Source organism: Trichoderma breve, chromosome 2, assembly GCF_028502605.1.
Source record: "Trichoderma breve strain T069 chromosome 2, whole genome shotgun sequence".
Taxonomy (NCBI): Eukaryota; Fungi; Ascomycota; class Sordariomycetes; order Hypocreales; family Hypocreaceae; genus Trichoderma; species Trichoderma breve.
In genome coordinates, this window is record NC_079233.1 from 3,114,331 (window position 1) to 3,129,221 (window position 14,891).

General features: G+C 51.7%; 5 protein-coding genes across 5 annotated transcripts; 3 read left to right on the top strand and 2 right to left on the bottom strand.

Annotated features, from left to right (window-relative positions):
• Positions 1–1,645: 1,645 nt before the first annotated feature.
• T069G_03171 (RNA recognition motif domain-containing protein) lies at positions 1,646–4,693 on the top strand (the record flags this gene model as incomplete). The annotated part of the gene is made up of 9 exons (XM_056170381.1): positions 1,646–1,649; positions 2,215–2,240; positions 2,716–3,052; positions 3,127–3,193; positions 3,371–3,464; positions 3,537–3,713; positions 3,772–3,823; positions 3,894–4,348; positions 4,409–4,693. The coding sequence occupies 9 exons, from the start codon at positions 1,646–1,648 to the stop codon at positions 4,691–4,693; spliced, it is 1,497 nt and encodes a 498-aa protein (XP_056031273.1).
• A 1,111-nt stretch (positions 4,694–5,804) lies between these two features.
• T069G_03172 (signal recognition particle 14kD protein domain-containing protein) lies at positions 5,805–6,348 on the bottom strand (the record flags this gene model as incomplete). Its single annotated transcript, XM_056170382.1, has 3 exons — positions 5,805–6,079; positions 6,158–6,236; positions 6,319–6,348. 3 exons carry the CDS (start codon positions 6,346–6,348, stop codon positions 5,805–5,807), a joined length of 384 nt encoding a protein of 127 aa, XP_056031274.1.
• Positions 6,349–7,339: 991 nt separating this feature from the next.
• On the top strand, positions 7,340–8,953 carry T069G_03173 (dnaJ domain-containing protein; the record flags this gene model as incomplete). The annotated part of the gene is made up of 3 exons (XM_056170383.1): positions 7,340–7,609; positions 7,667–8,317; positions 8,381–8,953. 3 exons carry the CDS (start codon positions 7,340–7,342, stop codon positions 8,951–8,953), a joined length of 1,494 nt encoding a protein of 497 aa, XP_056031275.1.
• A 903-nt stretch (positions 8,954–9,856) lies between these two features.
• On the top strand, positions 9,857–11,422 carry T069G_03174 (mitochondrial carrier protein domain-containing protein; the record flags this gene model as incomplete). Its single annotated transcript, XM_056170384.1, has 8 exons — positions 9,857–9,906; positions 10,082–10,151; positions 10,220–10,255; positions 10,328–10,460; positions 10,560–10,652; positions 10,718–10,774; positions 10,845–11,316; positions 11,389–11,422. The coding sequence occupies 8 exons, from the start codon at positions 9,857–9,859 to the stop codon at positions 11,420–11,422; spliced, it is 945 nt and encodes a 314-aa protein (XP_056031276.1).
• A 657-nt stretch (positions 11,423–12,079) lies between these two features.
• On the bottom strand, positions 12,080–14,843 carry T069G_03175 (autophagy protein apg9 domain-containing protein; the record flags this gene model as incomplete). Its single annotated transcript, XM_056170385.1, has 2 exons — positions 12,080–14,108; positions 14,209–14,843. The coding sequence occupies 2 exons, from the start codon at positions 14,841–14,843 to the stop codon at positions 12,080–12,082; spliced, it is 2,664 nt and encodes an 887-aa protein (XP_056031277.1).
• Between the last annotated feature and the right edge of the window lie 48 nt (positions 14,844–14,891).

Consider the following 14,891-nt stretch of genomic DNA (forward strand, 5'->3'; position numbering starts at 1 on the left):
CACCTTATTGAGCCGCCTCAGCGATCAGTGCTCTAGCACAGGCTGCTAGCAGTGCCATCGATTCAAGCTTTGGTGCCTTTTGCTGCTAAGCCCACACGTGCTGCCGGCCTAGAACTTGCCCCTTCCGGCCTTCTTCTCTCCTCTCGCCTCTTGTCCTCTTCCTCTTTCGCATCCAATCCGATTCCCCTGCTCCATCCTCGTACATTATTGCACCAGACGGCACTCCGAGGCCGCCACTTTTTGCACACTCCAGTCCGCGAAAGCCTCCAATAGGGATCACCCCCGGCTGCCCCGGCCACACGAGTCCGTTCCCGAGCAAACGAGACCAAGGAGGAGAAAACTCTACTTTTGTCCTTCGACCCTTGTCCCCTCGTAGGGCCGGGTGTGGGAGCTTCCCTGAGCACTTTTCGCCCATCCATCTGCGCGGTCCCCGGAACCGAGCCCATACGCTGTCACCTACATATTTTTTTCTCCTCCCACGGCCAACTATCCGACCCAGACCGGCATCGTTTTTTTCCCCGGGTTCAATCCACGCTAAAAGTTTGGGAGAAAACCACATCAACGTACGTACTGTCCTCCTGGTGGCCACACCTCCCACGCAAGGCCGCTGCAAAGCTGGACGCAATGAGCGACGTGCATGCATCCAACTCGCTTTTATTGCTACCACATGCTGCGTGAAAGCTCGCTGCTGGCCTGGCCTGGCCTGACTTTTGGCTGGTGGGCTTTCCCACTCTCTCCCACTCCCACAGCTCGGCCCACGAGCCATTGCTGCCGACCCCCCTGCCACTCATCACCATCACCATCACCTTGACCGGGTTGTTGTTGCTTTGGGATTTTTTTGTCCTTGATTTTCATTTTTCATTTTTTTTTTCAGTTTTTTTTCTTCTCTCTCTCTCTCTCCTCTCCCTAGCATAACATCTTTCCTATCTTCCCATTACCTACCAGTTCACCTACCAAGTAGTGGGTTAGTTTTTAGTAGTAGCTCTGGTACTGGAACCTTGGCTGGATCCCGAATACTGTGCTCGTCCCCAAGCCGTGCTGATACGGAGAGCACTGTACTCACTCGTACGAGCTTTTCGTGGAAAAAAGCAATCCATTGATCCATAGCAGGATCTGCAGCTCTAGCTACTCCCCCCTGCTTCCACTTCCATCAACCTGCTCTAGCTCTGGTGCCTCATCGTGCCTTGCAAGGTACTTGCTTCTCGCTGCGCCGGTTTAGGTAGTAGTAGTCACAGCTCTGCATCTTGGCCCCCTCCGTCCTCCCTCAGCCTCTGCACGCTCATTCGTCGCCTGGTCCCCTCCCGGTCCGCGCGTTCTTTTCCCCTTCTCACCACCAGGCTTGAACAATAACCATGCGCCTCTGTCCTACCCCCCTCCCACTCCCAATTGCGACTTACTGGTACTGTACGAGTTACTGCACTGCAGCCCGCTCGCTCGCGTTCCAATTCTGTTGCTGACTGCTGCTGTGGCTTGCCCTCTCTCCAGAAGCCACCCATAATTCTGCCGTCTGTCGCGACCTGGCTCGAGCTGCCCTCCAATCTGTTGAGACACCCGGTTTGCCTTTGACTGCACAGCTGCCACGCGCGACAAGGCTCAAGGCACAAGGCACAAAGCCTCTCTCCTCCTTTGTATCGCATAAACCGCCATGGGTACGTCTTTTCTCTCTCGGCTCCCTCTGCTCTGTCTATATCTCTGCCTCCATCTGCCGGTTCGATCTCTGCTCGACTCGCACCAAGACTCTCTCGCTCTTTTTGCTTTCTGGCCAAGACGCGTGCTGCCAGCCTCGGTGCCGTCACTGACGCCCGGTTGAACTTTTTTTTTTCTTTCCAAAACAGCTCTGCCTTGCTTTGCCTTTGTCTTTTATTTCCCCTTCCCTACCTGAAACTCTCCGAAAAGAGCAGCCAGAGGACGCCTCTGCTTCATTCAACGTGATACCACTTTGGATGTAACTTGTCGCCCCCGTTGCCGGCCGATACGTCTCTTCTTTTCGACTCGCCTCTCTCCGTCCACTGCATTATCATTGACCCCCCTTACCTGCATGTGCTCCCGCCTTGCTACTCCGCATACTTCTCATCACTTTACACCCCACCACTACCCGGGTACATGACTATTATTTCAATCAGGCCGTTCTTTTCCTCCATCTCTTTTGGCACAATTTCCTTTTACTTTGAGGAGGGCTCTTGCAGCGCCAGTTTTCTAACCTTTGTCTTTTAGCTGACTCCGGCGATAACTACCGACCGGTAAGTTGACATCATTTACTTTGACCTGCCCTTTCTCCTACACGCATTTCATCACCTCTCTCTCTGGTGCGAACCTACCAACTTCCTGTGGCCTCGCGCCTTGGCCTTATTGAACAAAAATCCTACGACACCACCCCGCAGCGGCCACCTTGTTTCCTATGCCCTATCCCACAGGGAGAGGCGTCGCAAGCAAGAGTCAGGTTTGCGGTACGAAGCTGTCGTTGGATTGTGAAGCTCGTCTGCTCAATTGCTCGGTCGTGGCAAATGCCCAGCTTGGATTGAATGCGCTGTCTTCTTTGTTGGGGAGCCATATATAATAGCTACCTACCTATGAAAACAGGCCGAGTGTCACTTTGGGCAGCCCGTGGCTCGACTGCATTCCGGATAACCCATTCATCTGGCCTAGCCTAACCCTACCAACGTCACAACTCACATTATCTTGTCTTGAAAAATGCTTGTACTGATCGGCACACAGCGTGAGAGGTCTCGATCACCTCGGCGACGATCTAGGAGTCCAGGCCGACAATCTCGTCGGCGGTCTTATTCGCCTCGCAGCAGATCAAATAGTCGGGACGACTATCGACGGGGCCGCGATCGCTCCCCAATGACTGGAACAGGAGCTGCACCAGCCGGTGGTCCCACTGGCAATTACGCGGGACAGCAATCCCATCGATCATACGAAGAACGGGCCGCGGCCCGAGAGCAGATGATGAGCAATATCCGAGAGACGTCCCAGCAGGACCGCCGCGTCTATGTCGGCAACCTCTCATACGACGTCAAGTGGCATCATCTCAAGGACTTTATGAGACAGGGTGAGATCAGGACTCTACGAATATGGGCATGGTGAAGAGATCAAAAACTAACCAGGGATACCCCAATGTTACAGCTGGAGAGGTACTCTTTGCCGATGTACTATTGCTTCCAAATGGAATGTCGAAGGTGGGCTTCATCGCGTAGTTTTGGTTGGCTTTCTTTTGTAGCTTTCTTCCCTCTCTGGTTTTGATGGATGGTTGGGTTGACGGGTTGGGACGTTGTCCTGGGAATAATTGTAGGGATGCGGGTAAGTTTCTCTCTCAAATTCTCTTGCGGCACCTGTCTGTTCATTGTTTGCTAACGGCTGGTCGTCACAGAATTGTGGAATATGCTACAAGGGAGCAAGCTCAGCAGGCTGTTGCTCAACTCAGCAACCAGAACCTAATGGGTCGTCTTGTCTACGTTCGAGAGGTAGGTGAATCCCGATGGTAACGCATGTTGCCTGGCGCCGACGGTTTCGTTTTCTAATGCTCCAATTATCAGGATCGCGAAGCTGAACCTCGCTTCATCGGCGCTACGGGAACCAGCTCCCGCGGCGGATACGGTGGTGGTGGCGGCGGCATGCCTGGCGGAGGATTCAACGCAGGATATGCTGGCGGTCCCCCCGGCGGTGGTGGTGCTGGTGGAGGCGGCGGTGGCCGCCAAATCTACGTTGCCAACGTCTGTTCACTCTGTCCGTGATGTGTCATGAGAGTATCTTGACTGACCCCCCTTTTAGCTCCCCTACAATGTCGGCTGGCAGGACTTGAAAGACCTTTTCCGACAAGCAGGTAAGTTGGCCGCTGCTTCATCGAATAGTTGCATCATCAAGTGTACCATGGCATTAACGCTTTCGTGCAGCCCGAATTGGCGGAGTGATGCGTGCTGATGTGCACGTCGGTCCCGACGGCAGACCTAAGGGTTCAGGAATCGTCGTCTTTGAGAGTCCCGACGATGCACGGAGCGCTATCCAGCAGTTCAACGGCTATGACTGGCAAGGCCGCATGCTCGAAGTTCGCGAGGACCGCTTTGCCGGTGGCGGCGGCATGGGCTTCGGTGGCCGTGGAGGATACGGCGGCGGCATGCGCGGTGGTTTCGGCGGCGGCTTTGGAGGTCGCGGCGGCTTCGGTGGTCGTGGAGGATTCGGCGGAGGCTTCGGTGGCCGTGGGGGCTTCGGCGGCGCTGGAGGACCTGGTGTAGGTGCCGGGGGTGGTGGCGATTTCGGTGCTGCCGCTCCGCCAACCGTACTCCCCAACCCCTTCACCGACAACGCAACCGCCGGCACGGAAAAGGGCGAGATCATCTACGTTCGAAATGTAAGTTCTGGTCGCTCTCCAATACACCATCTGTTGGGACGGTTCTGACACGTGCTATAGCTCCCTTGGTCGACTAGCAATGACGACCTAGTTGAGCTCTTTACGACGATTGGCAAGGTGGAACAAGCCGAGATTCAGTATGAACCTAGCGGCAGATCTCGAGGCACCGGCGTGGTTCGTTTTGACTCTGCCGACACTGCTGAGACGGCAATCGCCAAGTTCCAGGGCTACCAGTATGGTGGTCGACCGCTCAACCTGAGCTTCGTCAAATACCTGAACCAGCCCGGAAGTGAAAGCATGGAAACCGACGCTCATGGTGGCTTGACACAGGACCAGATCATGTAGGAGATGTCGGTTTGAGTCATCTCAGCCTGACTTCTTTTGACTCTGGGTTTCGTTTTCCTTTGACACATGATATTTCACTGGGTTGTTCTTCGCTTGTTTTCCTTGTTCACTTCTTATCACTTTCACTTGCACAGTTCGTCTAGGGTTACTGAAAATTTGATTTGCGGACATGCTATATTTAAAATCGTGGGGGATTCTATTTCAATCAAGGGGCATCACTTCATCGAAACCAGCTCTGACTGGCCGGGTAGGATGCCACTCTGGAAGATGAGGGGCAAAAAGAAATTGAGTTTTTATGTCTTTGGGTCTGGCAAGGAAATGAGCAGCAGAAGGTGGTGACCGTGGTTATTGAGTTTCTTATTCCTTTCTTTATCTCGGGTTCTCGAAGCGGTGCGTAGGAGAGCATGGTGAAGATGCGTGTTTCAAGCGTGACGTGATTTCGCGGATTGGATGGGCGGCGAAGGATGCCCCCATATAGAACCCAACTGCCATGGCCTTCTTTAGCCTGGAGTTTGAGGCCTGAGCGTAGGAAAGAACAGGAGATTAAGCAGTATAATGACTAGGAGGCATTGCTATGGTGGGCATGGCATATACACCTCGCGCATAATGTTATATTGGGGGTCTCGGGTACAAATCAGACTAGGCATTAGAAGAGACTGTGGTGAAGGGGCTTATATACCATACGAGAGAAGCATATAATCGAACAAACCAAGAATCAAGCTACCGCGACGATAATTTGCTCCTGCACTGGTGGCCGATGTGGTTTTGCTTTTGGTCTGCATTGATACTAGAATAGATACCTCAATGACTTCCATATACGCCGTCAGTCCCGGTAGTCGGAGCAGTACAGTATGGAGGACAAGGTGCTAGGTGATGAATAGAGCGCTATAAAATGGTTTAAATAGTCGAGCCTCGCTGAAACCAACAAGTAAATCCTCTGCTGCCGCGATTCTCGTTGTCAGCCGGAGGGGCACGAGACCACCACTCTGCCACCTCGGAACAACAAATCTCGGCCTTGCCGCCGTCTTTGCTTCTCTTTTCTTTCGGCCAATTCGACCATTCCGCTAGCCGTCTTCCCAATTCTTCTTTTTTTTCCCCTTTTCATACCCCCTTACGCAGTAGCCTTCTTCTTCTTCGCCTTGGCCTTCGACTTCTTCTTGTCCCTGGGCTTGAGAGCCCCCATCCCCGCCTTGCAGACGTCTGCGTACCGGACGTAAAAGCTCTCGAGCTCGTGGGGCTGGACGACGGTGGAGAGCTTGTCCTTGTCGGAGCGGCCGCGCTTTGATTTGCCGTTGGTGGCGCGGACGATGATGGGGAGGGGCTTGTTGGGGAGGAGGTCTGGGAAGAGCTTTGCCATTGTGGACTTTTCGGAGGGGTCGTATGTGACTGTTTTTTTTGGGCGCGGTTAGAAGGAGACGAAAGATTGGGTCGTTGGGTGTGTATGTGTGTGTGTGTGTGTCTTACGGCGTTTTTGTGTTAGGTATATGGCGCCATGGTCGCTGCCTTTTCTGTGGTTGAACAGATGGCCGAGCTTGTCGAAGAACTGAACATGCGCGAGTTAGCCAATGCCATGGTGAGTACACACAGCAAGCGGGAAGTAGGGGAGAGGAAGAAGGGGGACTGACCTCGTCCTGGCTGAGGTGCGCTGAAGCCATCTCGGGGGAGGGAGGAGGAGCGGGAGGTTTGCTGGCGGAAGACTTGGGCAACGAACGTTGGAAGTGGGATGTCGATGTCGCTAGCTTGGAGAAGGATAATCTGGAGTAGATAACGATAAGGATGGGTTTGGTGCGGTTTTAGTCGATAATGTATGTACATAGGTGCAGGTACCTACTTTACTGCAGAGAAGGATATTGAACTGACTTGCGCTATCTATGATCGGCATGATGCGTGTAAAAATTGCCAATGATTGAAAATAATTATATATTACTAGGTAGTTTGTTTTATAAAATGGTAATTATCTCATGGTTTTTAATGTGTGAATGGCAATCACCGTATCTTATTACAACTCTCAATGTACATGTTGAATGACTGTCCATAGCAGTACTACCTCCCAGTTGGCCACGGTCATCCAATCCAATGCCATGAGGTAGTTCTGATTCTAGTGAATATGCTCTACTGTAGATCTATATACAAGTTTCTTCAGCTTGTTGGATGGGGTTGCATTCCAATAGTTCGGGTTAGATAATCAAATCGGGCTGCGAAATCGGGAAGCGCTCCATGGCCATTAATTCGGCTCAATCAAATGCTAATACTGTAGCACTTTCAATAGGTTGTGGCGCATCTACTTCCGTGCCTGTGCTGTTTTGTTGTGGGTGCTGTGCTAATGCAGCATCGCCCCTGTAAGCCTGGCTAGTTCCCTGGCCCATGCTAAGATGGAAAGGACAGCATACCCTCTTTTTTCCCTTGCCAGGCTCCATTCGTTGAAGCGTTATAACTTCCCTTTCCGCGCTCCCCACATGTGCCACACCTGATCGAGACACGAATATATAGATGCGTCTATCTTGACACGTCTCACTCTTGCGGCTGCACTCATCTGTTCAAGTCGCTCTCACCAGCTTCGTTGTGTCCATTGTTTGGCGACACAGGTTTCATGCTCAATCTCCCTCTTAGTATCTAGCCTCGATCACGATCACCACCGTCGCAAAGATGCGCCTTTGCCTGCCAAACCTGCTCGTGACGGCTGCACTTATATCGGCCGGCGCCGTGTTGGCGCAAGACATTCCCACCGATGTGCCCGTATCAGTTCTCCTGACTTCAGCTCAGGAACATCTCACAAAGGGCGAGACTAACGAGGCCTTGGCCTATTTCGATGCGGCCATCGCTCGAGATCCGACCAACTATCTGTCATTCTTCAAGCGGGCCACCACGTACCTGTCACTCGGTCGCGCAAACCTCGCAACTGAAGACTTCAACAAGGTGCTCTCGCTGAAACCTGGGTTCTCAGGTGCCCACGTCCAGCTTGCCAAAATTAAGGCCAAGGCCGCCGAATGGGACGGCGCCAAAGCCGATTACGCTGCAGCTGGCGAAGGGTCTGACTCGCCCGACGTTCAGAGTCTGACGGCGGCCGAGGAGTCGATGAAGCTGGCCTTTGCTGCCGAAAAAGAGGGCAAATGGGAGGAATGTGTCAACCACGCAGGGGATGCCATCGTTACCGCCTCCAGGTACATCCCGTTGCGCGAGACGCGATCCCACTGTCGCTTTGAGCGAGGCGAGTTGGAAGAAGCCATTGGCGATCTTCGCCACGTGCTGCAGATGCGTCCCGGAGACATCTCCCCCCACGTCGTCATCTCGGCTGTTTCGTTCTACAATCTCGCGGATCTCGATGCTGGCGTCGGCCAGATCCGAAAGTGTCTCCATTCCGATCCAGACTCTAAGGTCTGCAAAAAATTACACAAGCAGCAAAAGGCCATTACCAAGGCATTTACCAAGGTAAACGGTCAATTGAGCAAGGGACAGTATACAACGGCGAGCAGAGGGTTGGTTGGGACAGAAGAAGACACTGGGCTCCTCCAGACCGTCAAGGAACAGGTCGACGAGCTACGCCAGGATGGAAGAATACCCGTCCAAGGGAGAGTGTTGCTGTACGAACAGCTGGTCGAGATGGTTTGCCAGGCCTATGTTGAGGTAAGTTGCACGGGTGTGTCTATGGCGGCTACCAAGTCTCATGCTAACGACAATGTGTCACAGTCAACGAGCAAGCATGCCGATAAGTATTGTGACGAGGCAGTTCAACTGAATGAAGAATCATTCTGGGGCCAGTTGCATCGTGCCAAAACTTTACTCAAGAAAGAAGAGTTCGAGGCAGCCATTCAGACGCTAGAAAACGCAGCCAATGCACACCCAGACAAGAGAGACAAGATCAACCCACTTCTTAACAAGGCACAGATTGAACTGAAGCGGAGCAAGACAAAGGACTACTACAAGGTGCTTGGCGTTGCCCACGATGCTGATGAGAGACAGATCAAATCAGCATACCGCAAGGCGTCCAAGCAGTTCCACCCAGACAAGGCCGTGAAGTCGGGCATGAGCAAAGAGGAGGCCGAGAAGAAGATGGCGGGTATCAATGAGGCGTACGAGGTGCTGAGCGACCCCGAACTGCGCGCCCGGTTTGACAGAGGAGACGACCCCAACAACCAAGAGAGAGGAAACCCATTCCAAGGATCACCGTTTGGAGGCCAGCACTGGGCGTTCCAGCAGCCAGGCGGCGGCGGCGGGCAGCAGTTTAAGTTTCAGTTCAACAACGGACCGTTTGGATTCTAAAGCAGCAGCGGAGTTTTTGTCTTTTTGTTTCCCTTTATCATTTATTTTACAGAGATGGATAGATAGACCCTCATCATCATCGTCATCGTCATCGTCATCACCACCAATTCGTAGCGTTCACCTCATGCCAAACACATACCTTAGGTACAATAGATGCAATACACACACATGTATTCATTCAAGCAAACAAAATAAATAAAATTCAACTTAAATGACTAACTCATCCCAGCCTATACCCTTTTTTCACATGCATCGGCGAGGCCCCGGGTTGAAAATGCTCACATACTGTATCAATTGTATATCCCGGGATTACTCCGCTGCTTTGAGCTACTTGCCAAGGTGGGGCTTCGCACACCTCGCAATTGCCTCCCGGACTCCGAGGCCGTCAACGGAGAAGAGGTGGGAAATTTTTATAGACCGGATTACTGGGGATCCGCTTCTGGATATCTAGACTGTGCCGGCCGCGATCAAACATCTCAGAAAAAGCACGCCCTCTCTCTCTCGACCTGCCCGCAAGTTGCCTCCAATGCTCTCGAGCTGCCATTGATCCGCCTGTGCTTGTGCTTCAGCTTCTGCTTGCGATCGACTCCGCGCCATCTTGCCTCACCCTCGACGGGAACACAATCAGCTCTCCAGCATCTCATCTCATCTTCTCGCCTTTCTAGCCGCGGCTGCTTCGCCCGCACTCACGCACGCTTTTAGTTGCGAATCCTCAGCGCCGACCGCCCGACCGACCGCCAGCCTCTCTTCTCTCTTCCGTCTCTCGCCCTTCGCCCTCGCCTCTCGACGAATCCCCGACAGTAATAACGCTTGGCCGTCGTGCTGCCTCAGCACGCTTCATCTGCCAACCTGGCTGCCATCAATTCAAAGACTTTTGGCGCAGCTTCTGACGCTGTGGCCGAGATGGCCCAGCCGCCAAGTGGCAAGCCTGTGGAGGAGGATGAGGAGTACGAGTGAGCAACCACCACCCATGTCCATGGCGATGCTTATTCTTTTTTGTGGTTTTTTTTTTCTTTTCTTTTTTTTTCTTGTGTGCGCTCGCAATGCGCGACAAAGTTTAAAAAATCGAGAGGGAAAAGAAGAAGCCGGATTTGTGAACAATTTTGTACTGACTGTTTCTGCGCTTAGCTATGAATCCCTTCCACCAAACTTCTCGCTACTGCAGAACATGGCTGCAGGAGCATTTGCTGGGATTGCTGTGAGTGACTGATCGACTTGCTGCCAGCCAGCCAGCCCTGGACATTGTGCTGACGAAGAACCATCCAGGAACACACCGTCATGTACCCCATTGATGCGATAAAGGTAAATGCCTTCTTGCCGAAAGCCTCTTCTTCCTTCAACCTCTAGTACTGACGCGGAACTTTGCGACGATAGACACGAATGCAAGTGCTACAACCGCATGGGACGATAACACACAATAGCGTTCTACGGAATGCTTTCCAAATCGCGCGGACCGAAGGTGTTTTCAGCTTATGGCGCGGCATGTCTAGCGTTATTGTGGGAGCCGGTATGTTTCCCCCATGTTTGCAATTTTGCCGCAATTCTTTCTTTTCTTTCTCTTCTCTTCTTCTTCTTCTTCCTTGTAGCTAACTCGGTTCTTGCTTAGGTCCTGCCCACGCTGTTTACTTTGCGACCTACGAAGCCGTCAAACATGCCATGGGCGGCAACCAAGTCGGCGTCCACCACCCTCTTGCTGCCGGTGAGCTTCGCTTTTACTCAAATCCCCAAGTGTACCCTGTCCATGGCTAACCCAATGCATTGTAGCCACAAGCGGTGCCGCAGCTACAATCGCCAGCGATGCTTTCATGAACCCATTCGATGGTATGTCGTCGTGCTATTTGCCCTAGGTATATAGGAGTGAGCGTGAATGCTAACGTCAATTCCCCTCCAGTCATCAAGCAGCGTATGCAGATGCAAGAGTCTCGAAAGATGTATCGCTCCATGGTCGACTGCGCCAAGTACGTCTACCGAAACGAAGGCCTCGGCGCCTTCTACATCTCTTACCCGACCACACTGTCCATGACCGTCCCCTTCACGGCCCTGCAGTTCCTCGCCTACGAATCCATCTCCACCACAATGAACCCGCAGAAGGCATATGACCCCGTCACGCACTGTCTCGCCGGAGCCGTTGCCGGTGGCTTTGCCGCTGGTCTCACCACCCCCATGGACGTCATCAAGACTATCCTACAAACAAGAGGCACATCCTCGGATCCGCAAGTTCGGAACGTCAGCGGCTTCTTGGACGGCTGCAAGCTGCTGTATAGAAGGGAGGGCTTCAGAGGCTTCTTCAAGGGAGTCAGGCCCAGGGTTGTCACAACAATGCCCAGCACTGCTATTTGCTGGTCTGCTTATGAATTTTCCAAGTAAGTTGAGCTCTCTCTCTCTTCCTTTATGAAGATGATATCCGGTATGCTAACATAGGTTTTCTTTTGCAGAGCGTACTTCATTAAAAGAAACGATGGCTTGTAAAGAATATTTTTGCAATATATAGTAATTATAGAGATTATACAGAGCAATAAGCTATAAGCTATAATTACTCATTTCTATTCCACAAAAAAAAGGTAGTAAATAGATCATGGTCAAATACATTCTGTGTAAAGCAATCAGGAAGGTTTATTGGGTATGAAATGAGATGGAAAACAGAAGGGCTATTTAGTTATTTAAATTCCAGGTTTGCAGTCCAAGTCCAATACAGAGTTATTCCCATAAATGCTGGCACTGCTCAGTCATGACATTGACCATATGAAATGGCATTGGAGAGATCACTACAACCCTGAGAAGGAGTGGAATGATGGTGGCCACAAGACGCGAGGAATACTCTCCGAGAGTTTCATTGAGGAGCACCCATCCGCAAGCTGGGGAAAGGTCAGACACGTGAGTGAAACGTTTGGCTATTAAACATGAAAGGAAACAAAGTCTAAAACCGTTAGTAGTAGCAGGTATTGGAGGGATATAGCTACTGTAGCAGATAGTAGAAGAAAGCAGCGATAGTAGCAGACACTTAAAGGATCAAGCAGGTATTAACAATGTGAGAGAATTGCTCGACTATCAAGCACGAAAGAAAGCAAGGTCTAATTATTATGCCCTAATGCCTATTTATTCCCAATATGCAGTCGCTATAACTCCTTAAATTACTCCTCCTCCGCGACGATGCGGCTGTGTTTGCCGAAACTGATTAATCAATCCAAGAACACCAACATCTGGCTCTTTCGCGTGGGCTATGCTGCTGTTTTCCTTACTGATGCCCGGTGATGTCTGCCACATAGATTCCCCAAGCATAGCGCCTGCTTCGGAGCTCTCCCCTCCCTGCCCCTCTACAGCATCGGCCTCAAAGGGCTCCTCGGGGATTTGGACCGCAGGATGAGGGTGTGTACCGCGTGACGGACGCGGTTTATATGGCCCTCTGCCTGCCACATTGGCGATCGAAGGCTGGTGGCGGGCATCCAATAACATAGATGCCATAGGGGATGGTTGCGTAATGCTATGCCCGCCTCTCGGGAATGCACCCAGCCCAGCTGTCCGGCTCCTGTTTCTTCCTGTCTCTATATGAGAGCCTTGCATATCGGCTGCCAGAGTGGGCGAATTCAGGTTGGGAAACGCAGGGGGAGGGTGGAATGGCTGCTGTGTCCCTGGAGGCAGGTGTCCAGGGATACCAGTCTTCGGGTTGATGACATAGTTATCAAGAAAACCATAATAAGACGCAGCCATCTTTCCATGTTTTGTTGCATAATAATCCTGGCGGACATCTTTGGCTACTCCCTGACGAGCGACGGGCTGGCCGGGTCCCCTCTTGAAGTCGAATTCGGCAAACGAGCAGACGTAGCCCATGCCATCGACGTGTACCGTAAACTCCCGAAAGAAATCCACAATCTGGTCACTGCACTTAGGTAGTGACAGCAGTAGCAACAGGGGAGTAGTTATGATGCCTAAGATCTCTTCCAGAAAGATGACAACTTTCATCTTGTAAAGCTCCGAAAACTCCTGCTTAACTTCAAAGCTATGCAGTCTTCCCTGCCAGTGATCAGGCATATAGTGAGTATACTCAACAACGTTCCTCAAAGCATACTCCGGATCAAACACTTGCGTCTCTTCTGACACCATTCCACGGGTGATGGCCCAGATTCCTCCAAATATTCCCAGGTAAAACAAGGCGGTCCGGTCTTTTGTAATTTCAAATGATAGGAACAATTCCGAGTCGAGCAAAGTGCAAACTGCAAGAATGGCTGTAAGTGCGCCAGACATGAAGGCAATACTCTTCGCGATATCCTCTGTCATGCGTTTGGGAAACTGGTCAATGTATCGGGTTGCGAACGGAAATGACATATGAAGTCTTTCGTAAAAGAGATGAGGAAGCTCGTTGAACTCGCGAAATTTCCACTCAGCAAGTGCGGTGTATTTACGTGCCGCAGCTAGCTTGGGGTCTTTTTGATACTCATTGTAATACGTGAAGAAATAGACGATAATGACGTATGCGAGGACAATCGGGGCAAAGATGAGATTCAGCAACCCAGCAAAGTAGAATCGCTGCTTCAACTTTTGACTCAAGACTCCTCTTCTTTCGGCACGTAAGAAATCTTGCTGTACTTGACCCAGTTCGTTGAATGCCATATCAAGGATGCAGTAGTGGAGATACCACTCCATGGTCTTTGAAAACATCTGACGACCTCGCAAAAACGGGAACGGAAGCGACAAGTTTAGTATATCTTTGTTGATCATGGCGATGAGGTAGTTCTCCTTGCGCATCAGTCGATTGGCGATGTCGTGAGCATCGAGGCGCTCCTTAGACTGGCTACCAATGAAGCGTCGTATGTTTTGTGGCATATTAGCCGCTGTCCTAGGATTCTGATCTCGTAAAGCCATAATTCGACCAACAACGTCTTGCCAGGATATCGTCTGCATGTCCTGTTCCGGAATATCAAGAAGGACAACGAAGAATTCGCGGATATGAAGTAGACGGCGAATTTCGAAGAAGTACTGCACGGATTTCCATATGAAGAAGAATGAGTAAAGCCAGATGCCAAAATTCCATAGGCCAGACATCTTCTGGGTGCACTGAGGTACGACGACCTGCTTCAACGACTGACTGTGCGGCACCTTGCTGTAATCGACACATTGCGTCAGAAATGTGAGCAGGACAGCGACGAATAAAGTTTCTCTGCATTTTCATGTTAGCTCTACCATTCGATTTCAACCATTTTAAGAAGGGGGATAAAAGAACACAGCTCCCTCCCTCTACCCCCCTCGAATGCACTTACAATAGTCTCAAGGCATTTGAACACATGATAGCCCACATTCCATCGCCCTCATAGTAATTGTAGACATCTCTCATGAAGCTATCGAGATTTGTAATGTTCGCCCATCTCCACAGAGCTGCATTCTTGCGGTCGAATGACGGCCCCGCGTTCACGAGAGATCCGAAAGATGGTGGTGGCGGTGGTGCCGTCGTCGTTGGTTGTGCGCTTGGTTTGGGGATCTCGTGTCTGGCTTCCTCGGTGGGTGGTCGCCACTGAGCTCGGCCGTGGCCTGATGAGGGCTCTGGGCTGCGGTAATGTTGTGCTTCTGTCTGATCGAGGGCTGGATTCGCCATGGCCTTGTTGGACTCGACGAGCAGCGAAGCGGGCACGTCTTCGTCACCGTCGTCATCGTGTTGTGGCCACCTCATCGGAGGGCCTCGGCTGCTCGCTCCTGGCGATACCACGCTGTGGGCATTGTTGCGTCGTGCGGCGGCAAGCGTGGGTGCAGGGATGCTGTCGAAGAGTCGGCTGGAGTCTCCGCGGGCAGGTCCTGCCTCAATATCATAGTCTGGCTCGTCGTCGTAGGATCGAAGCTGCTCGTAGAACGACCGGCCGCCTTGCGTAGACGCCGTGAGTCGTGAGAAGATCTTGGACATGTCGAGGCTTATTCAGTTGGCTCGATGACGCACTCGCAGTTGACCATG